This window comes from Mauremys mutica, chromosome 1, assembly GCF_020497125.1.
Source record: "Mauremys mutica isolate MM-2020 ecotype Southern chromosome 1, ASM2049712v1, whole genome shotgun sequence".
Classification (NCBI taxonomy): Eukaryota; Metazoa; Chordata; order Testudines; family Geoemydidae; genus Mauremys; species Mauremys mutica.
In genome coordinates, this window is record NC_059072.1 from 317,367,159 (window position 1) to 317,391,085 (window position 23,927).

At 46.1% G+C, this 23,927-nt stretch overlaps 1 protein-coding gene across 3 annotated transcripts in view; it reads right to left on the reverse strand.

The window, feature by feature from the left end:
* Positions 1-19,719, reverse strand: part of LOC123370131 (WD repeat-containing protein 49-like) — a 90,200-nt gene extending 70,481 nt beyond the window's left edge. Inside the window, exons 1-4 of one of the 3 annotated variants that reach the window (XM_045016395.1) lie at positions 19,577-19,719; positions 12,182-12,464; positions 4,940-4,993; positions 494-544 (exon numbers count right to left, since the gene is read on the reverse strand). In XM_045016395.1, coding sequence (XP_044872330.1) covers positions 494-544; positions 4,940-4,993; positions 12,182-12,464; positions 19,577-19,644 — 456 coding nt within the window. In that variant the 5' untranslated portion in view covers positions 19,645-19,719. Of the gene's footprint in view, positions 1-460; positions 545-4,939; positions 4,994-12,181; positions 12,465-19,576 lie in introns of all 3 variants that reach the window. The other 2 variants (XM_045016387.1, XM_045016403.1) reach the window with 2 other exon arrangements.
* Between the last annotated feature and the right edge of the window lie 4,208 nt (positions 19,720-23,927).

Consider the following 23,927-nt stretch of genomic DNA (forward strand, 5'->3'; position numbering starts at 1 on the left):
CAGATGTTACATTATTTAGATTTTTTTAAAATTCTGTTGAATATAAAAATTTGATGTCCTACCTTGTTTCCAAATGTGAATCACATTGGAATATTCCAATTTTGTTGTGTTTTATCTAAACTTTTCAAATCCTCAGATCCGAAGACTGAACACAGAAAAAAAAAAGTTCCAGATGTTGTTCAGATCTGTTAGGAGAGTTGTCCTAAAGGGTTCAATCCTGCAGTGTTCACTCAGGAGAACTCCCAGTTTCAAGCCCAAAATGGAACTTTAACACTCATGTGCTTTGAATTTTTATTACAGATGTATAATGTTCTCGGGTTTGCAGGAAGAAGCCAGTCAATCCAGTGGCTCATGGATCAAATATATTCAAGATTTCAGGGTTATGCCCACAGAGCTGAGCTAGGCTTTAATGTAAAAGGTTTTCCATTATACAACTTTTTAAAGAGAATTGCTCACTTACTGTTCTATGTGGTGTCATACACGTCTTCATTACCTGCTTGAATTTCTTGATATCCAGTGACTTACATCCATTCTTTTCTAACTCCTGAAAGCAGAAGCAATAACAGGCAAATCACAGTTAGCTACTGAAAAGGATTACCTTTGGTTTGCTTATTGTAAAAGAGCATCGTTATGTGAGTGCTTTAACATGAACCTAATCTTCAGGACCATTTCCTCTTTAAAACTTGGTCATAGTATACTATACCATACCGTATATGGTGGGATGCCACCTGAATTTTTACAGTCCACTAGCCTACAAAACATGATATAACCTTAGCTAGCATTACCATAGATAGATGCTTAGATATGCACGTATCAGCCTATTGCTCTAAATTTTAATGTTTTGGCTGAAATCTCTCGTGCTTTCTTACTCCCAAATTTTTTTTTAATAATATCAAGAAAATCTGTATAGCTATTTTTTAGTTACCTGAATGTGATAATAATATTGTTTATCCCACTCATTAAAAATAACCTCCAAACCCTTGCCAAAAATAGTATTCAGATTGGTTTTGCACTAGGATACATAAAAAATTATGGTAGTTTCAAACGTCTAATAAATGTAGCTTTTTTTGAGAAAGGCTTAGTTTGCTAAATTTGGGAACTGCTGGCAGAGAAAATTATAACTATTAGGGAAATAGTTTCCAGTGTATGCACCATACTTTAATTTAATTTATTGATTTAATGTGTTAATCTAGCTGGATATCCAGAAAATCCCTCCCTCCCCAGTCCACAAAGGACCCAGATTCAGGATCTACCGGTTTCCTTATTTGGGAGGCAAAGGATTTACAGTGGGCACGGTACCAGTGGATGCTAGTGGGTATCAATATTTTACAGCTTAGTATATGTGCCAAGTACCCAAAAGCATCCATTAACACTTTTCAGTGCATACATGGGTAGCAGCAACTCAAGGAAATGGGAACACTGAGACAATATTCAAAATGTTTGGTATCCAAGAAGAGTATTACAGCAAGTCATGGAGCGTATAATGGAAAACGACAAGTGTACTTGTAAAGTAATCTAACATCAACCAGAACCAGCCTTTTACTGCGTTCATTTATGATGAGTAGGAAGCCTAAGACAGACCACAAGGTTAGAGAAACATAACAGTAACGGGAACATTATATGAAAAGGAACAACATGCTCCTCTAGTCTTACCCTTCTAACATGCTGCTGTTAGCAAGGGTTGGCATAGCTGTAAATGCTATAGTACTGCTTGGCCAGTCCATCCTATCACAGGACACCTGGTGTCAAGGGAGACTTCTCGATAGGATATTGTGGGTTTGTAATACATATCAGGCCAGACTGTTGTTCCATAGATCCAACACAGAGAGGGCCCACCTGTTCCATACAGAGGTGGGTGGCTTAACTGCTTCCCTCCAGACCTAGCAGGGCACTCTCTGGTCTGTATGGGGGGGGGGGAGGGGGGAAGAGGAGAGAAAGAAGGTAGCTGGAAGAAGTGGATGGGCTGAGGGGAGTGTGTAAATCCTCCTCCATCTGGTCCCAGGGAAGGACCCTGGAAAAGTTAATACATCTTGGAGCTGTACCACCTTTGTGGTATAATCCCTGGGTCTCGGAGGCCCACACAGACAGAGGAGAGTCCAATGAAGTCATGCTGCCAGGGAGCTGGATGAAGCTACCAGGGCCAAGGGAGGGGCACAGGATGTCTGGGTGAACAGCCCTGGCCTCCCCAGACTCACCAGGTTTGGGGGCAGTCTCTGGGTCACGTTCCACAAGTGAGGAAGGAGAAGTTCAATCCTCCCCATGGCCAATGGGGCAATTTGGAACAGTGGTCAGTGCCATCTACCAGCCTGCAATGATGTTCAGGTCCATGAACTGAGCAAATACATCTCTTTCCCCACCATCAATCTGAAAATATGCCTCTCAGGCCCAGGCTACAATTGGCCCCGATTTCTCCACTCCCCACTGGGCTCTAAATTGGTGCGAAAATATGTTTTAAGAGAGTCTAACCTGAAAGTGGTGAATTGTTCCTCCTGCTTTTTACTTTTCCTTCTCTTGTTCTTTCCTTCCATTTCTCCTTTTAACCTCCCTATCACTATACTCTTTGGTCTCTTTTTCTCCCTTTTATTGTTTTAATGTCTCTCTCCTATCACTGCCCCTTCCCTGGCTCCCCATCCTTTCTTTTGCCTAGTCCCCCACCTCATCTCACTCCCCATCCTGTTTCCCTGTTTCCTCTCTGCCTCTCCCTCCCTGCAGGGCCCAATCCAAATCACATAAAAGACCTTGGAACAGCTCCCATGGACTTCAGTTGGATTGGGCCCTTCGCTCCTCCTGCCCCCCTTCTCATTTCTTTCTCACTGGCCACTTTTCTGGGTCACCCCATTTGTTTCTCCCTCCAGCCACATAGCCCTGTTTCATTCCCGCCCCCCCCCTTTTGCTGATCCCCCGTGGGAGCACAGGCGCTCTGAGCTAGTAGGACATGCTTGGCTAGAAGTGCAAGTAAGTGTCAGTTTGAGCCTGAGCATTGATATATTAATGCCTCTCAGTGCTATTTCTAGGGCTTGAATTCAGCCAGATGGGAGGAGTCACTGCACTTCCAGAACTGATGACTGCACTGCTCAGCTTATCAAACTTCCTCTAAAGAGTTGCAACATTTGTACAGATTTCAGGAAGCTGCTAGTAGGGGACTTAGTCAGCACATTCATCTCATTTTAGGTTGGCTCATTGACTCCTTCACAAGCAATTTGCCAACTTAAAAAACTGCTATTTTAGTTACTGCAGAGATTCTCAAGCTTTTTGATAATTTGGCTCATCTCATCAATGGTATGGCCCCATCACCACAGTATCAGACCACCTGTAATGTATTTATCCTCACAACACCCCAGGGAAATAGGGAAGTGCAATTACCCCCACTTTTGCAGACGGGGAACTGAGGCCCAGAGAGGCTAAGGAACTTGCCCCAAAATCGCACCAGAAGTCTGAGATGGAGCAGCGAATTGAATTCAGATCTCTCAAGTTCCAGGCTGGCACCCTGATCAGCCTTAATTCTCTGACAGAAACTTCCCCAGCCATTCACAGTCACGCAGACAGGGCTGGCAGCGGCCAAGGGGAAGGGGCAGCACGTCGGGCTCTTCAGCGGCAATTCGGCAGCGGGTCCCTGGGTCCCTCTCGGAGGGAAGGACCTGCTGCTGAATTGCTGCCGAAGAAGAAAGCGGCACGGTGGAGCTGCCACCAATTGCGATCGCGGCTTCCCCACCCCCCGCCGCTTGGGACGGCAAAAACCCTGGAGCCGGCCCTGCATGCAGAACACCACCTTGGGACGTCTAGAACAATAGCAGCATTAGGGAAGTATTTAGGTATTGGATTGCAACAAGTTTCCTCTTTGGAGAAAAACAAAGTATCATGCTACCTCCACTGCATGTTTCCCTTGTACCTGCTCCTCCTCTCCCTTTGCACATGCTGCCTGGCCACCAGCTTCCTTCTCCTGCTACCTAGGTGTTAGGTTTACTTCCCCCCTCAGACGTTCCTCTCCTTCTATTAGCTCCTGCCTTCTCTCCTTGCAACAGCTCCTGATGGTGGTTGGCGGCTCCAGTTCCTGAGCACAGCTCCCATTTCCCCTCTTCCTCCTACAAAACAGCAGCCCCTCACTAGGAAATTCACACTGGTGTCACTTCAGCATAAAGGAGATTGCAATAGTGCTGTTGTCTGCCATTAGGCTTTTGCACTGTGTGTAACCACACTGACGTACAGTCCACTGGTAGATCTGCTCTCTCTGTATATTGTTCTTTGAAATCATTGGGAGTTCACTGTATTACTGTCATTTAATGCAATAACTTTACTGTAGAGCCCCTGATCACTTTTGCTGCTTGTCCTTTTGCAGAACAAACTGGGTATAAAGGAATGATCCACATATTGGGGTTTTAGAGTCCAAAAAACCTGATTTTAGAACACGGATCCTAAAATATTTGCATGAGGCAAATTGTATTATTTTATACAAAGACATGTTCCACAAAGAATGTTCAAATCTTCTGGGCATTCTGCTAGACATATGCATTAAAAAAATATATATATAGTTCAGAGAAAAAAGAAAGAGTTTGTCAAGTTAACAATTAAATCCACATGTTCAGCCTGAAATATTCTTTACCAAAAAGCAAACTAGGACACACTACAGTTCTGAGAAACAAACATGGGTGTGAGTGACGACTACATATGGAAACAAACCTCAGTGCATAGTGTACCTATTAACAACACTACATAAAAGCACAAGACATAACATTACATGAAACATCTGAAGCACCAACCATCATTCTATAAATGATTCCTGTATTACAGTGGTACCCAAAACAGGCTCGTCGCTATACAGAGAAAAATAGTTCCTGCCCCAAAAGTTTATTTCTAATCAACACATTGTTTTGCATAAATTGGGCATTTCCTTTTGTGATCAGGGCTACGTACGGATATGATTTCATTGATAAAGTCATACCTGAAAAGCTGTATTTAGTTTCTGAAGTTGTTCAAGGGTCACTTGTTGTTCAATCTTTCCAAAATAAAGAGAGAAAACAAGAGTTACAAAAATATATATACTGTATTAGAGCCACACATTTAGTGAATACACAAAAGTGACACATCAGCATGCAATGGAATACACAACTGATACGAAGCCTGAGCGTGCTCATGTCCAAAAGGGAGTCGAGAGGAAATAATGTACAAGTTAAACCAACTTCTTCTTTCCCCTCAGATTGTTTTCTTAAACATCATTGTTGCATCAATGCAAAGAAAATCCCAGTTGTACATTCTCTGAATTAAGATTCAATCCTACACAAACTGAAGACAAAGGGGGTTTGTAATTGCCTGTAACCGGAAGAGGATCAGGCCCGTTCTTTGTTTTAGCAAAATCATCTTTAAACTAAACCTCATGACAGACTAAAGGCCTGATCCTGTAAAATATTGAGAGCACTCAACTTCACTTGACTGTTTTCAATTTCTACTGAAGCCAAACACATTGCTGGAGATGCTCAAACCACCACATAATCAGACCCTCAAATATGAAATCTGTTTTTTATATACCTCTATGACGACAAAGTAAAGAGCATCCATCTATCCTTCTCCCTGCATCCCTTTGAATCCAGGAGGCAATATTTACTGTAAGTGTTTTAGGCATTGTTATTTATTTAGTAGAATGACAAACAATTGTTTCATACATTCACTGAGCTGCATTCGTCAATAATGTATTGAATAAACAATGTGTCTTTTGAAGTTGTAGTCTATGAGACACTACAATTGTTGGCTTCATTGAAATGGTAAACAATGCATCAGGCTGCATTTCACTTTGGTGCTAATCATAATTATTAAGGCAATGCCTAAGGACCAACCAAGGACAGGATCCCATTGTGCTAGGCACTGTACAAACAGAGTAGCAAACAGTCCCTGTCCCAAGGAGTTTACAGGACAAAACAGACCCAGGGTAGGGGAAAGGTTAGAAACACACAAACAGAGCAAACAATGTGATGGCAGCAAATCTGAGGTTAGTTCCACAATTTTTTGAGGGCAAGCAAGTTTAGTTTGGAAGAGATCAGCTACCTGGAAAGAAAACTGAAGGGAGATGGGCCACTGAAGAGCAGGGGGGTGAAGGGGACTGGGCAGGGGAGAAGGTGGTAAGAGGGGCAGGTGTGGAATGCAGCTGAGGTTAAGGGAGTCTGAGGAAGGGGAGGGAAAGTCCTGTCAAAACTGTACACAGGTCTCTGAATTCTGCTTTGTCCGCTTCTACTAGACAGAGCATCTGACTGGGTCCTCCCTGCAGTTCCACTCTACCCCAAACCCCTCACAAGGCCACATGGTGGGGTAGGGGTGAGGTGTGAAGGCACCACCTGGATCCTAGTTTCCCCAGAGATGGGGCGGGGTGTCTTCCCTGCACAGTTCTGGGTGCAGGGATACTGGGGGAAGTGGTGGCCCTGGCTGGACCACATTTTACCTCTCCCTGCCCCCACCAATGCAGCATTCCCTGCTTTGGCTCCTTCCGCCACAGCTCCTACTGGCTGGAGTCTCTAGCTAGTTCGCTTAAAGTTCCTTCTTATCCACAATATCTGTGGCAAAGTGAGAGTGCATCATGACTGATCTAACAGACACAATGTCAATTTACCACAGACATGATACTTTTCAGGGCCGGCTCCAGACCCCAGCGCGCCAAGCGCGCGCTTGGGGCGGCATTTTGCCGGCAGGGCGGCAGGCGGCTCCGGCGGACCTTCCGCAGTCATGCCTGCGGAAGCTCCACTGGAGCCGCGGGACCAGCGGACCCTCCACAGGCACGTCTGCAAGAGGTCCCCCGGAGCCGCGGGACCGGCGACCGGCAGCGTGCCCCCTGTGGCATGCCGCCCTGCTTGGGGCGGCCAGATTCCTAGAGCCGCCCCTGATACTTTTACCACTGTATAAACGTGCAAGAGTAATAATACTTATCATTTATATTGAGCTTTACACCTTCCAAGCACCACACAAATATTAAGGGGAAAATTCTGCTCTTGAATATAAATAACACACACACAGTTTCAGTGGATGTAATATTTAATAAGAACTCCAGAGGCCAGTTGGTTTGAGAAGAGGTACTTTTGACTGAGTCTCCTCAGGCTTCTGGAAATATCTTGTTAACGCTGGCCACGCTCAGAACCTTAACACACTGATAATTCCCCATGTATGTAGTGGTACATATCATTGCACAGACACTCCCATATGTCACCTCTCATGGTAAGGCTAGCAGCTTTTCATACTTGGATAGAAGTGCAGAATTTGTCTGACTAATCCACCCTTGTAATTACCCTTTTCTCTGCGTAATATGTTTACAACCAGGAACATTTTAATATTTCTTACTGTGACATTAAGAACAGCCCAGGGGGAAAGGGGCACTCTGATATCTGCTAATGAATTTCCAGTTGGCCTAACCAGTTCTAATGTACTTCAATTCTTTAAATGTCATGAAATGTATCTGATAAGTGTCATGCAAGGTATCAACGGAAAGCTCATAACCCACTGGTTACTGATACCATTGCACGTTGGCAGTCCATCACAGATGATGACGACGATATTGTTGCAGTTCTCATCTATGGCTACACATTTGACTCCGAAGTCCGAACCTTGGTGAACTGAGTTGGCCGCACTGAGGGCATGGGAAGTCTGTATCTAGGATGTTTGACGATGCAGCTTTGTGGCACCTTTCACATGCAGCCTGGAGATGATTTTGTCGATCCCTCTCAAACTTGTTACATGCTGATCTTATCAGAGACTGCCAGTAAGTCCTGTCCTGAGCCATTAGCTCAAGTTCTTTAGGATTGATGCCAGCCCACTGGAGACTGCTCTTCAGATTATCTTTGAAGTGCTTATATGGACGATCCTTCTTTCTTTTGCCCTGACTCAACTACAAGATCTGTTTAGGGAGACGGAGTTCTTCCATTCTAGTGACATGTCTGGTGCACCTAAATTGTGCTCTCTGTAATGTTTCCTCAATGCTGGTTGTGTTTGCTCTCTCAAGGACACAGGCCCCAGCTTCCTCCAGGCCCCAGGGGTGCTCAACCTCCCGCTCTGACCTAGGTCCCGCCCCCACCCGACCCCTTCCCCCAAGCTCCCTTTCCTGCCTGCCTCTTCCCGCCCCTTTCTGCCCAGTTCTGCCCCTCCCCTGAGTGCGCCCCATTCCTGCTCCTCCCCCTTCCCCTCCCCTCCAATGCCTCCTGTACACCCCAGAACAGCTGATCTGCGGCGGGTGGGAGGTGCTGGGAGGGAGGGAGAGGAGTTGATCGGCAGGGCTGCTGGTGGACAGAAAGTGCTGGGGGGGGGGAAGGGGGAAGCTGGCTGCCAGTGGGTGCTAAGCACCCACTAATTTTTTTCCGTCGGTGCTCAAGCCGTGGAGCACCCACAGAGTCAGCGCCTATGCTCAATGACCTTAATATTGGTCACTCTGTCCTGCCAGTGAATGCTTATTATTGAGCAGAGGGAGCACATGTGAAATTGCTCAAGCTGTTTAATGTGATGTCTACAAAGAGTCCATGTCTCAGATCCATACAGGAGAGATGTTAGAACCTCTGCACTGTAGATCTTCAATTTGGTGGCGAGACAAATGTTATGTTGGTTAAGGACTTTTGTTCAGTGTCGGCCAAGGGCCTGGCTGACTTTACTGATTCTGGAGGCAATTACCTGATCAAGGGAACTGTCACTCGAGATTGTGCTGCCCAATACTTGAACTGATCCACATTTTTCAGCTGAGTGCCTTAGATGAAGATGGCTGACACTGGGGCACTAGAATGAGGTGCTGGTTGGAACAAGAACTCTGTCTTCCTGAGATTGACGGTAAGTCCAAAGAGCTGGGATGCTTAAAAAAAAACTATCAACAATGACCTGAAGGTGGTCATGTCTATGGACTATCAAGGCGCAGTCATCTGCAAAAAGTGCCTCAATGAGAAGTCTCTCCAGCATCTTGGTCTTAGCATTGAGTCTTTGAAGATCAAAGAGGGAGCCATCGAGTCAGTACCAGATGTATATCCCTTGATCCAAGTCCCTTGTGGAATGGCTGAGGACACAAAGAGCAAATTGAACAGCACTGGAGCAAGTACGCAGCCTTGCTTCACTCCATTTGAAATTTCAAATGCATCAGAAAAGTCACTGCTGGTGAGCACTAGCACTGTCATATGGTCATGGAACAGATGGATGATTTATACGAACCTTCTTGGGCAGCCCAGTTTATGTAGAATAGCCTGTAAACCCTCTCTGTTGACCATATCAAAAGCTTTGGTTAAATCAATGAAAACTGCATAAAGGTCTATGTTCTGCTCTAAACATTTTTCCTGGACCTGCCTTCCGACAATGATCATGCCATAGCACGATGACCTGGTCTGAAACCACACTTCGCTTCTGGAAGATTCTCCTCATATATGTTTGCAGTGAGTCTGATCAGTAGAGGGCAAGCTAGTATTTTCACGGCTGTACTGAGGAGAGCAATAGCTTTGTAATTTCCACAGTCAGCTTTGCTACCTTTGTTTTTGAACAGTGATACAATAATAGCATCTTTGAAGTCTTGTGGCATTTCTTTTTCCTCCCAAATGCTCCTCAAGATGTCATGAAACACCTCAATAACCTTTGGGCCTGCTACTTTATACAATTCTGCTGGAATACTATCTTTTCTGGATGCTTTGCCAGAGTTTAATGGCTTTCATAACTTCCTCAACTGATGGAGGGAAGTCGAGATCCTCTTTGATGGGTTTCTCGGGTAAATGATCAAGGACACGTCGATCAACTATGGATGGTCTATTGAATAGACTATTGAAGTGGTCAGACCATCTCTATTGCATTATATAGGTGCAAAGAACTGATGCCAAGCAATGAACATAAACTGAAATTATAATTCTTGAAATGTGTTTGCCAGCTAAAGAAGAGTTATCCCACTCTAGACAAAGGAATGTGATTTGCCCACCAGGCAGTTACTTCCAAAATACTTTGACAGACCATAAGAATGTATTTACATATTACATAAACAGACCCAACAAGTAAACAACTGGTGGAGGCAAACCTCACACTATCACAGCAGGGAAAAGATTGACTATCATGTGTTTAATAGTCATTCCGCTGCACCGGAGGGGGCAGAAACTAAATAATTTGCATTTTAGCAACCAACCCCAGTGGGAGAAGAAGTAAACTCTTCAAGACAAACTCCATGTTGCCTACCCCACAGCTAGAAATAGACTTATCTGGCGGTATTCTTCAGAAGAATCCATTTCAAAGATTCATTGGACTATAAACGAGAGGGGTACAGAATTCCAAGTTATCTATCTTTCACCTAAGATGACAAAGGTATCAGCCCTTTGACTTTGCGGGATAGATCCTGACTCAGGAATTTGGTCAGCCATCTTGATGGAAACGTGGTGAGGATTTTATCTTGAACCAAGTCTAGATTGTTAAGTTTTAGTTACTAGAAAGTGATTGAGCTTTATTTCTCTTGTACCCATTTCTGACTTTAATCCTTACACACGTACTCACTTAAAACCTCTCTCTTTGAAATTAAATAAACTTGTTTTATTTTTAATCTGAACCAATCCAGTGCTATGTTTGAACCAAACTGTTTGGTAACTTCAGTTAAAGTAACACACTGTTGGATACTGACTCTTTAACGGAGCAACAAACCTTAACATTCCTCTAATTGTCCCAGGACAGAGCTAGACATTTCAGAACACATGTTTCAGGGAAATTCTGGGGCTAGGGAGAGCATGGAGTCACCTTACCAGTTGTTAACCAAGGCTGGTGGAGGCCAGTAGAAGTGGTACTGTGGTACTGCAGGCAGACTCCTGGATCCAAAACGTTGGACCAGAGCTGCCCAATACATAGACATAGAATGCATGCTTGCTGCTGACTGTGGGTGTCTCAGGCAAATTGCTACAATAGCAAAGCTTTAAGGCACTTAAGTGTTACAGGATGAGAGGTGACAACTCTTCACCAATTTGGATTGCACCCCAGAATGTGACATTTACCTACTTTTCCTTTTCTTGATCTAAATCCTGCAGTCCTTAGCCCTGGTCTGTACTAGAAAGTTACATCCACATAACTGCGTCACTCAGGAGTGTGAAAAAAACAAACCTCTGAGTGGCATAGTTAAGCCGATGTAAGTCCCTGTGTAGACAGTGCTAGGTCAATGAAAGAATTCTCCCATCAGCCTAATTATCACCTCTCAGGGAGGTGGGATACTTATGTCGATGGGAGAACCTCTCCCATTGGCATAGGCAGCGTCCACACTGAAGCACCGCAGTTGCTCTGCTCTAGCGTTTCAAGTGTGGACAAGCCCTTACTCAGCCCAACTTCCAGCAACTGATATTCCACCCAACTCGCCACATTCCCTTTTAGACTAGCTAAGTGGAGGGTTGGTGCAGCTGAGTATTAGAGGTATCATCCTCCCAAGCCCACACTCAGTCACTCTTTCGAGACTTGCAGGCTGATGGTCTTGATTATACAAGTGCATTCAGGTAATTCAGGTACCTGAGCAGTGATCCCTACATTGGGCAACTTGCACCATAAAACTGGAGGGTTGCTTTTTGTATGTAGATTTTTTTAATTGGTTTCTGCATCAGATCAGCCTACTGCAGAGCCAGCATCCAGGGCTTTTTGATGCTCTAATTGCTTAGATGGCCAGATAAATTTTCAGCTGGGTTGCATCTGAGGGCAGGTCTACACTAAGGGCGGGGGTCGAATTAGGGTACGCAAATTCAGCTACATGAATAGCGTAGCTGAATTCGAAGTACCCTAATTCGAACAACTCACCCGTCCAGACGCGGCGGGGTCGAACTCCGTGGCTCCCCCGTCGACTCCGCCAACTCCTTTTGCCGAGGTGGAGTACCGGAGTCGACCGCGGCGCTTCCGGAGTTCGAACTATCGCGTCTAGATCAGACGCGATAGTTCGAACTCCGAGAAGTCGAACTCACCGCGTCGACCCGGACGGTAAGTGTAGACTAGCCCTGAGTGTGCATCCCTGTCACCGTGCAGGGATTTAGTCATAACTCGGTGCATCAAAAGGCAAGTATATTCCTAAACAGGCTTTTTAGGGTTTTTTTTAAACACACATTACATTGTAAAGTTCTTAAGATCATTACACTCACAGTGAAAACCAGGGTTCTGGCTTTCTGGCTCCTCTCCTGTGGGAAATCCTATTTGCAAAGGGGGCATACCACAGGAGACACAAACTGGAGAGCATTGACAATACCTTTCCTTTCCTCAGACTCTTGGCAGAGTCAACATGATGCTGAAAACCTTCATGCTCCAATATATTCTCCAGGAGTCCTACTGAGTGACTCCTCTGCTGCCCTTTCAATAACTCTTTCACCAGCCATTCTGGAAGCCAAGAGCTTTCTTCTCGTGCTTCTTCCAAAAAGCTCCTGAGGGAAACTGGAGAGGCAGCTTGCAATCTGGAGCCTCCTAGCGAAGTCTGGGCACGTCGAAATGAAGCCTCGGTTTTGGCCGTCGACTGCCTTAGCTCATTCAGAATGCTGTCAGAACAAACACCAGAAGAGAGTCATGTATGGGGCAACATCAGAGTACTGAAACCAATGAGACCTGGCTCTTGTGTAGTGTTTTTCATCTGTACATCTCGAGGCACTTTACAGAGGGGGATAAGCTTTACTGTCCCTCTTAAAGATGGGGAAATGGTGATCCTGAAAAGTGAAATGGCTTGCTCACCTCCACACATAACACTTGTAGCAGAGCCAGGAACAGAAAGCTGGTTGCTTGACTCCTAGGCTATGTTCCTACCTATTAGAGCAGACTGCCTCTCTGAACTAAGTTAGGGAGATTTTGCTAGCTATTAAATACTTCTACTTCTCATTGCTGACAAATGGGAAAAGGCAATGAATGACGGTAGAGGGTGAGCACACCATCAGGTTGGGGAGAGAGTGGTGAGGCAAGCCACCAATCTCCCCCGCCTAGTTTAGGCATTAGGCACTAGTGAGATTGTTGATCTTCCTTAGAATTTTCTGAAATTATTTTACAGCACTATATGATCTGGATCTGGGCCTGATCCTACAGCTCTTACTCCTGTGAGTAGCCCCATTAATGACAGTAATGGCAGCAGAACTGGGTCCTTTGCATGCTTATTGAATCTTGCCTCATCTGCAGCTCTGAAAAGCACAAACAATTTTTCTAGCTGAAAGCAAATGAATTTCCTGCATGGAATATGGAAGCCAAGAATAGTTATTTTCACATGATGATGATGTTCATGCTGCTAGGTTACACAAGACAATATGTAATGCCAGCCTAGGAAAGTAAGAGCCCTTGATACAGGCTCTCCAACATATTTCCATAATGTATTTTCAATCAAATATAATTGAAAATAATTCCTGTGTGGCTCAGACCCCTATAAGCAGGGATCAGCTTATGTTTCCCAAGATGTAGCACATAACAAAATAATCACTGATGCACACTCGAGTAGAGCCAGGGGTGAAAGTAACTTAAAGGACTTACCAGTACGCCAGAGTCCTGAGAGGGGGCGTGGCCTCAACCGGAAGAGGCGGGGCCTCAACTGGAAGAGGCATGGCCTTTCAAGATTAAAAGGTCCTGGGGCTCCGGCTGTGGCTGGGAGCCCCAGGGCTTTTAAATCACCCCAGAGCTTGCAGCTGCGGAGGTGGCTGGGAGCCCCGGGGCGAATTAAAGGGCCCAGGGCTCCAGCCGCCACGGAGCTCCGGGCCCTTTAAAGCACCACAGGAGCCTGGCTGTTGGAACTCCAGCAGGGATTTAAAGGGCCCGGGGCTCCCCGCAGCGCCCCAAGCACTGGGCCCTTTAAATCCCTGCCCAAGCCTGGCTGACGGAGCTCCAGTGGTGCTTTAAAGGGCCCGGGGCTCCCCACAGCAGCAGGAGCCCCAGGCCCTTTAAATCCCTGCCTGAGCCCGGCTGCCGGAGCTCCGGCGGCGCTTTAAAGGGCCCGGGGCTCCCCACAGCAGCCGGAGCACTGGGCCCTTTAAATCACCACCGCGGAAGCTGGTCCATTCAGGCACGGCATACTGGCTCTTGCTGGTATGCCGTACCGGACCGTACTGGCTTACTTTCACCTCCGAGTAGAGCTTACATTTGGTCAAACACTAATGATTCTTGTCTACTGTGACTCATGTGTGTGAATATACTTGCAAAGGTACGTGATGGAGCAGTGATCCATATGGCAAGCTGCTTTTCTCCATCATGCAGGAGATCACGCTGCATTGAAATGCCATTGTTAGTAATCATGTGTGGGTTTGAAGCTGTGAGAGGATGAACTCATTTGTGCATTACTGAGATTTCTTGTTATCATTTACTGCCACCGTGAGAGTCATTCCTCCTAACACAAGAGAGCACATCAGCAAGAGCTGTGAAGGTTGCTCACGATAACCACATTACCAGGACTGAGGAGAAGTTAGCACCAAAATAATCTGAGAACACAAACATGAAGCTATCGAACAATTAAGCACCAATCTACACCTGGCCAAAAAGATGCTCAAATTCAGTGCCCAATTCTCTTCAAGATGAAACCTAGGTTGTATTCACACATACACAAGGGTTAACACAGGTTATTGGAACTGAAATTAATTCATAGAATCATAGAACTGGAAGGGACCTTGAGAGGTCATCTAGTCCAGTCCCCTGCACTCATGGCAGGATTAAGTATTATCTAGACCATTCCTGACAGGTGTTTCTCTAATCTGATCTTTAAAATCTCCAATGATGGAGATTCCACAACCTCGCTGAGCAATTTATTCCAGGTCTTAACCACCCTGAAAGGAAGTTTTTCCTAATGTCCAGCCTAAACCACTCTTGCTGGAATTTAAGCCCATTACTTCTTGTCCTATTCTCAGAGGCGAACGAGAACAATTCCACCCCCCATAACAACTTTTTATGTCCTTGAAAACTATTACCATGTCCACCCCCCTCAGTCTTCTCTTCTCCAGACTAAACACACCCAGTTTTTTCAATCTTCCCTCATCGGTTATGTTTTCTAGACTTTTAATCATTTTTTTTGCTCTCCTCTGGACTTTCTCCAATTTGTCCACATCTTTCCTGAAATGTGGCACCCAGAACTGGACACAATACTCCAGCTGAGGCCTAATCAGCGCGGAGTAGAGTGGAAGAATTAATTCTTCTGTCTTGCTTACAACTCTGCTGCTAATGCATCCTAGAATGATACTTGCTTTTTTTTTTTTTGGCAACCGTGTTACACGGTTGACTCATATTTAGCTTGTGATCCACTATGACCCCCAGATCCCTTTCCACAGTACTCTTTCCTAGGCAGTCATTTTCCATTTTGTATGTGTGCAACTGATTGTTCCTTCCTAAGTGGAGTACTTTGCATTTGTCCTTATTGAATTTCATCCTATTTACTTCAGACCATTTCTCCAGTTTGTTCAGATCATTTTGAATGTTAATCCTATCCTCCAAAGCACTTACAACTTCTCTCAGCTTGGTATCATCCACCGACTTTATAAGTGTACTCTCTATGCAATTATCTAAATCATTGATGAAGTTATTGAACAGAACTGGACCCAGAATTGACTGTTTTGACAAAATTGACAGTCTTGCTTGGGGCTAGTGTCATTCTCAGCTCTTGGTAGTGTGCTAGCTTCCTGATATGGATGGGAAGCATGACTAGTGCCCGCTTCGTCAGTTTAGTACATTCTCTTAACTTCCTTTTTGATTTGTGGTAGGCAATCCCACAATGCAGTGCACCAATCCCACAATGCAGTGCACCAAACGTAACAAGGAGCGCTCTGTGCCTGCACGTTATGCTCCCCACTCCACACTATGTATCAATAGGGCAATGTTACATCACCAGGATGTTCTGGGGCAGTATTAATAGCCTGGAAGGTGTAGGCAACACACCCCTTATTGACCACAATCATTTATTTTCTGGCAGATTGTGACGCTCGCGCCAGACATATCTGTGATGGATTGACCAACAACTTGGACCAAGAACGAAGTGAGGACTATGATCATGACCCAGGATGATGAATGGATTCAGGCCAAACTCTATCACCCAGCATCAATAAGTCTTTTGATTTTGGTCAAATTGACAGAAAGGGAAACCCAAGAGGTGGCAGTCTCTGAAGGCTGGGTACGAAGGCTGGAACAGAATGCCAGGACTTTATGATTAATTAATACAACTCAATCCTAATGCCCTCTTCTGATACTACTGTCCCAGTCTGACACCAGTCTTGCCCATCTGCCAAGTGGTAGCGGATGTAAGGACCTTGCAGAGCAGCTTTCCCAGCAGAGCAGAAATCAGTGATACAGATTCCGGGTATATTCTAAGGCCAGGTCTACACTAAAAAGTTAGGTCAACCCAGCTACGACACTCAGCGGTGTGAAAAGCACAGCTCTGAGGGACGTAGTTAAGCCAACCTAATCCCTGGTGTAGATAGCGCTAAATTGATGGAAGAATTCTGTCAACCTACGTACCGCCTCTCAGGGAAGTGGATTAACTACAGTGATGGGAGAACCCCTCTGTGACACCCTATACCTCAGGGTACCACCCTTTAACCCCCCCCCCCATTCAATCATTTTTATATACTTGTGATATTTCATATAAAGCATGCCATGTAAGGTATCATGGGAAAAAGTTATGATCTGCTGAAAGCCATTGTTCTATCTAAATGTGTATATCGGTGCATATGAAATTATGAGATTGTGCTGTATGGTTGTCACTAAAATATACTGTGAGTTGGGGAATCGCCCAGATATTAGCTCCCCAGAAACAACAAGGGAGCTAACCAATGCCCAGGCGGGGGTCGAACAATCATCAGCAGCCATTGTCCAGCAAGGGAGTTACAATTCAATGACTCACTTGCATAAGGCCACAGCAGGGGAATTGCTCAGCCTTGCCTGGTGACTCAGCAATGCCCACGTAACATGCCTGGACTTGTGTTCTCCAAGCACATGGAATGAGGATATAAAATAGAGGACAGAGGCCACATGGTTTGTCCTGTCTCTTCCCCCACCTATGCTGAAGGCAACGAGAATGCTGGAGCTGAGGAGACTGGTTCCCAGGGCTAACAGAGAGAGCCTGCATATGAAGGCTGTAACTAGTATGCAGTATCCAGTGGGGTGAGAAAAACTGCTTAGTCCAGATATTGCCTAGTCTATTAAGGTTGAGAATTTAGACTGAGTGCTTATCTTTTATTTTCCTTTGGTAACTACCCTGAATTTTGCCTATCACTTATAATCACTTAAAATCCATCTTTTATAATCAGTAAACTTATTCTAATGTTTATTCTTACCAGTGAGTTTGACTGAAGTGTTTGATAAATCTGCTCAGGTTACAAAGGCTGGTGTTATGTCCACTTTCCATTGATGAAGTGATGAACAAATTAATAAGCCTGCATTGCTCAAGAAAGGGTCTTGAGCAGTGCAAGATGGTATATTCCAGTGGTACAAGGCTGAGAGCTGGGATGATTTGGCTCGTGCCTTTTTCTGTGTGATTCATGAATGTCTCTGAGAGCATTCATGCAATCTGGTTGGTGTGGGGCTCCACATGTGGTTATATTTAGTGATAACAGCACCTCGAGGGGTTTGCTGCTTGTCACCAGTAAGGCATTGAGACAACCCAGATTAGTGAGTTAAGGGGGCACAGCAGTCCCACAGTCCCTGGTAGCACCCCAGGGATACCGTCACACCCTCCATAGGTGCCGACTTCTCCTCTGCCTGGTGGGTGCTCGATCCCCCTGCCCAGGTCCCACCCCTCCACTGCCCTTGCCCCTCCCCCATTCCACCCCTTCCCAAAGTCCCCGCCCCCTTCCCACCCACATTCCACTCCCTTCCCCCAAGTCCCCGCCCCTGCCCCACCTCTTCTCCACCTCCTCCCCTGAGTGCGCCACGTCCCCACTCCTCCCTCTCCCTCAGGAAAGTCCTAAGCACCGCCAAAGAGCTGTTAGGTGGCGGGGCTGCGGGAAGCGCTGGGAGGGAGGGGCGGAGGAAGGGAAAGAGGGACGGGGAGGAGTGGGGACACAGTGTGCTTGGGGAAGGAGGAGGTGAGGACGGGGAGGGGAGGAAATCGGGGGAGCTTGGCTGCCGGTGGGTGCAGAGCACCCGCTAATTTTTCCCCATGGGTGTTCCAGCCCCGGAGCACCCATGGAGTCAGTGCCTATGACACCCTCCCATCACTGTAGTGAGAGAGCCTACACTGAAGCGCTTCAACAGCACAGCCGCGGCGCTGAAGCCGGGCCACGGCAGTGGTTTAAGTGTAGACATAACTGTAAAGTAACTTGCTCTATTTACAAATATATTAGTCCTGGAACAGAAACGCAGGCAATCACTTCGTTCAGAAATCGCAATCCACCACCAAAGGTCAGTTTTCAGCATACAATTCTGCCTCAATTTAATCAGACCGAGCAGAGCGCAGACTCTCCTGCTACTCACACAGCTCCCTCTACCCCAAACTCGTATAACAAAAAAATGTACCACCACAAGCACTTCTTCCAAGACTAAAACATTGCTCTCATGCTAAGAAATTCAATACAAGTTGTTAAGTCAAGATTGTCATGTCAAGTGATACCTTTATAAGTAGGGACCTCACCAGGACTGTTTTAGAAGCACCTGGAAGCGTCCTCTTACAAAAGCAGGTGTTGCCAAATGTCAAATTTATGGGATGAGCTGCAGTTTAAGCCTCTTTTAGTCCCTCTTGAGTGATCCTCTCTGCAGACAGGTTTTGCTATCTTCACCCCTTCTGGAAAGAACCACATGGTCCTACCATGCTTAGCCCTGGTCTACACTACAAGTTTAGACCGAATTTATCAGCATTAGATCAATTTAACCCTGCACCCGTCCACATGACAAAGCCATTTTTGTTGACTTAAAGGGCTCTTAAAATCGATTTCTGTACTCCTCCTCGACGAGGGCTCACCTTGATTAATTAGCCTCTTAGAGTTGGTATGGCAACTTCCACCTTTTCATGTTCTCTGTATGTATAAATGTCTTCTCACTGTATGTTCCAGTCTATGCATCCTATGAAGTGGGCTGTAGCCCATGAAAGCTTATGCTCAAATAAACGTGTTAGTCTGTAAGGTGCCACAAGTACTCCTAACCTTGTGTGCTGTGCATCAGATTGGGTTCTGGGACAAATACAATCGCAGCAGCAGCAGAAGAAAGGAAGGGGAATAACTACCGGCAATAACCAAGGACATTAACACGAAAGGGTTAAAAAGGACCCTAAAGCTTCCCGCGCCCCCCACTGTTTATTGCAACGCTCCTTCCTTTCATCTCCTCCCTCGCGCTGTCCCGAGCAGCGGGGGACTTGGCACCGCTTTCCTCTAAGCGCCTGCAACAAACCCTTCCCCGTGGCAGCAGCAGCAAGCGCTCCCGGGCGGCAGCAGCGCCAGAGCCGGCTCAGCCCCGAACCCGCGCGCTCGCTCCCCGTCCCCGACACCGCGCACAGCCCGGGGGGGGGACGGGACGGCGCGGGACGCCCCTCAGACGCCTCGCTCCGCGGCGAGGGGAAGCGGGGCTGGGCGCGGGGAGCAGCCGCGGCTCCTGGCCAGCGCAAGCCGCCGCCCTGGTTGCTTGACAACTGCGACGCCACAACATTGCAGCCGCCAGCCCGCTGGGGCTCGGCCCGCGCCCGCAGGCTGGAGCGCAGACGGGGCCTCACCTGCCGCGGGGGAACGTTTCTAGCTTTCCTGATGCGGAGCGCGGTCGCGCTGCCTTCCTCAGCGCCATGGTCCCGGCCGGCCGGGCACCCCCAGCTAAGCCTCTCAGCGGCAGCAGCAATAGCCCTGCCCAGCCGCACTGGAGGCGCCGCAGACCTGGCACGTGGGGTTGCGCCCCGCCCTTGCTCCGCGGGCTTGGCACGTGAGGCCGATGATTGCACAGGGCTGGCGGGAGCAGCGCTGCAAGCTGCCATCACCCCTTCCTCATTTTTAATGGTGCTGGGTCAGAGGCTTCTGCATGTGGTCTGCTGATGTATCTTTCCGGTTGCTGGCCCTCGGACAGTGATTTCCCTATACCCCCAATTTCACCACCCCCCAGTTTTGTTAACTAGTTACATGCCAAACCTGGTGGGTGAACTTTGCGACTTTGTCCTCACCCACAACTATTTAACATTTGGGGACAATATATACCTTCAAGTCAGTGGCACTGCTGTGGGTACCCACATGGCCCCATCGTATGCCAACATTTTTATGGCTGATTTAGAACAACGCTTCCTTAGCTCTCATCCCCTAACACCCCTGCTCTACTTGAGCTACATTGATGACATCTTCATCATCTGGACCCATGGAAAAGAAGCCCTTGAGGAATTCCACCATGATTTCAACAATTTCCATCCCACCATCCACCTCAGCCTAGACCAATCCACACAAGCGGTCCATTTCCTTGACACTACTGTGCTCATAAGCGATGGTCACATAAACACCACCCTATACCGGAAACCTACTGACCGCTATACTTACCTACATGCCTCCAGCTTCCATCCAGGACACGTCACACGATCCATTGTCTACAGCCAATCTTTAAGATACAACCGCATTTGCTCCAATCCCTCAGACAGAGGCAAACACCTACAAGATCTCTATCAAGCATTCTTAAAACTACAATACCCACCTGCTGAAGTGAAAAAACAGATTGACAGAGCCAGAAGAGTACCCAGAAGTCACCTACTACAAGACAGGCCCAACATAGAAAATAACAGAACGCCACTAGCCATCACCTTCAGCCCGCAACTAAAACCTCTTCAGCGCATCCTCACAGATCTGCAACCTATCCTGAAAGATAATCCCCACTCTCACAGATCTTGGGAGACAGGCAGTCCTTGCTTACAGCAGGGACGCCCAGAGAGGAGGGCAAGTGGGGCAATTTGCCTCAGGCCCCCAGGAGAGTTTTTCGGGGGCCCTGGAGCAGGGTCCTTCACTTGCTCTGGAGGCCCTGGAAAACTCTCACGGGGCCTGGGTCCCCGGAGCTTCTTCCGCTCCAGGTCTTTGGCGGCGGGGGGTCCTTCCGCTCCAGGGCGGAAGGACCCCCCGCCGCCGAAGTGCAGCCGGGTCTTCAGCGGTAGTTCGGTGGCGGGGGGTCCTTCTGTTCCGGGACCTGCCGCCGAATTACCGCCAAAGACCGGGCTGCACTTCGGCAGCGTGTCCCGCTTCGGCGGTAATTCAGCGGCGGGGAATCCCCGCCGTGAGTCTTCGGGGCACTTCGGCAGCAGGTCCCGGAGCGGAAGGACCTCCCACCGCCGAATTACCGCCGAAGACCCCAGGCCCCCGGAATCCTCTGGGCGGCCCTGGCTTACAGACAGCCCCCCAACCTGAAGCAAATACTCACCAGCAACCACACATCACAGAACAAAAACACTAACCCAGGAACCTATCCTTGCAACAAAGCCCAATGTCAACTCTGTCCACATTCAAGTGACACCACAACTCCCCTGCTGGCGAATCCCCAATTAAGCACATAATGGCTATTTAGCACTTTGCTGGCATGCCAGTGCGGCTTTGTCTTTGAGGAATTGGCTTATGAGTGTTATCCAGAATTGCAACATATTTCAGTAACAATCATACAGCAAAATCTCATAATTTCACATGCAGTGTTGTTACACACTTTTCAACAGGATAATATTCAGCAGATTATGAGTTTATAAATGAGTTTTCAAAGGTATACTTTGTACAAAATATATCATAACCATATAAAAGTGATGAACATGAAGTGTGTCACATGCATGCGTGAAATAAAAGATGTCAGTCTAATCAGCTGATCCTCAGCATTATGGCCTGGTTGGAACCCTTCCTGGTAATGAGGTAACTGTGGGGCAATTAAAGGCAATAGTCATTTAAGTACCAGTCTCTCAAGCAGCTTAAAAGTTATGCTGATCAAAGTGTTTGGATGATAGTCCTTTGAGTCATCTGCCTTCCTTCTAGGCTTGAGAAGTGCCAATGCATTACCTTTGGAACTGTACAGCATTTCAAACAAGTATTATAGAGTCTTACCAGAAAGTCACAACAAGATGAACTCCTCTGATTCAGGAATGCCCCATAAAGTTATGCTGCAGTGTACTGTCCATCTGATCAGGTGTAATAAGTACCACATAATTTGTTCATATGAATTCTTGTAATAACAATCAGTTTTCCAACAAAATACTCAGTCAAGATACTTTATTTAGAAAGGCAAAACATTTAGAAAGGCAAAAAGTACAGTTCTTTAGTAAAAGACCATCATATGCATGGAAGATAAACTAGTGACTTTTAAGAACTAGTTAAGGGAACTCAAAATCCCCTGTTTTGTTGTGTTCTCCAGCATACAAAGAACAAACCAGGTATTTTCAGTCCAGATTACTTCTTTCAGATTAAGAAAATACAGAGTGAGAACAAATATAGTCTTCATGAGAGCACAAAAAATGACTTTCTCAGAAACACTGCATAAAAAATAAAACACACAATAGTAAGTGCCTCATAACCACAACTGCAGCAAGCAGAGACCTCTTATATATTTCAAGGTTAAGTATACAGCAAACAAAATGACAGCCTCTTTTTTCAGTTACATGACCACCCAAACATAACTTTATATTGGATATAAATTCACCATCTCTGCTGCTAGTACATATGTACCAACCGTAGAAATAAGGGCCTTGTTTTTCTTTGTGTGTGTTTGCTCTGAGTGTAGCTTTTAATGCTCTCACTGATGTACTTTCCTTCCTTCAGCATATGAGATGTTGCCTCAAGTCTAGTGTTACATGGTCACCTCAGTGTCAATGATATTAAATTTCTGAATGAGACGTTCTTCTGTGACCCTTAGCCATATTACTGTGATCATCCACGTCTTGCAGCCCATTCACAAGCAATGACTACAAGCCTTATAAGACTCTTGGAAGTAAAGTATCTGATAATACTGCTGATTTGCTGTTTGCCTCAAAAGCTCATTTCAGTGTATTAGCAGCTACCACTATTTAACAATTAATAGATAAGACATCTTCATTTTCTTTTCTTAATCTTTCAGTAATTATTAGGTCCCTGCCTGCAACCATCTGGACTTTGTGCAAGACAACTGCACAGTGATTGCACAGACTGACATCTTTCTTCCAAGCACAAGGGCATGGGACGGAGCACTAGTATCCATTTCAAGCAATAAAGCCTCTGTGTACCATGTTAGGCCAGAAGAGTCACATAGTCACTGGGTCTTTTTGCTAGAGCTGTGTGAATAACTGATTGGAATGGCCAGTGAATCAAAACAAATAGCTATCTGGGCTGAAGGCCTTTCTTGTGGGTGGGCAGAATAGGGTGTGGGTGTGCTGGCAAGACCCCACTCACCCAAGAGAAGCAGGTCCCTAAGTGACAGGTTAATGAGGCCCATCTTCCAAACAAACCCACTTGTTTAATGTCTCCTGGTCCTGTATGTAGCAGGGTTTCTTCCTACAGACTAGTCTGGAACACGGTTAAAGTAGTCACACACTACTCACATACATAGTTACATGCACATACTAACTTGTCCTTAGAAGATTGGTCGTTTAAATTGTAGATAGACAAAGTATAGTGAAGTCAGTAGCTGTTCCAAGTCGCCTATCTCAAGACACATTCCTCATCTAGAAGAGGAGTGACTATTGAGGGAGGATCCTTTAATTAGAAAAATGTAAACACATGAACTCCAAGAGTGATCAGGTTTTGAGTAGCACTTGTAAAGAGGCCAACTTCCCAAAATCTGGGATTTGTCTGCAGATAAATCGTCTGATTAATTTTTGATAAATTCAAGGTATAAGATATAATATTTTTTAGGAGAAGGGCTTTCAGTATAATAAAAATCTTATGTTTAGAATTAAAATGTGTGTGTGGGGGGTTAGGTTTAGGGTAAAAGTAGATTGGAGAAATTAACAGCTGCTGAATCAATGAGCTAAAATAATTAAAATTTACTTCTTAATCCAATGCTTATTGGAGTTAACATGCATCAAGAACTGTAGGTTCAGTGAACATACAGGGTGTTGCTTCTTATAGTGTTTAAAAATTAGTGTCAGCCCTATTTCC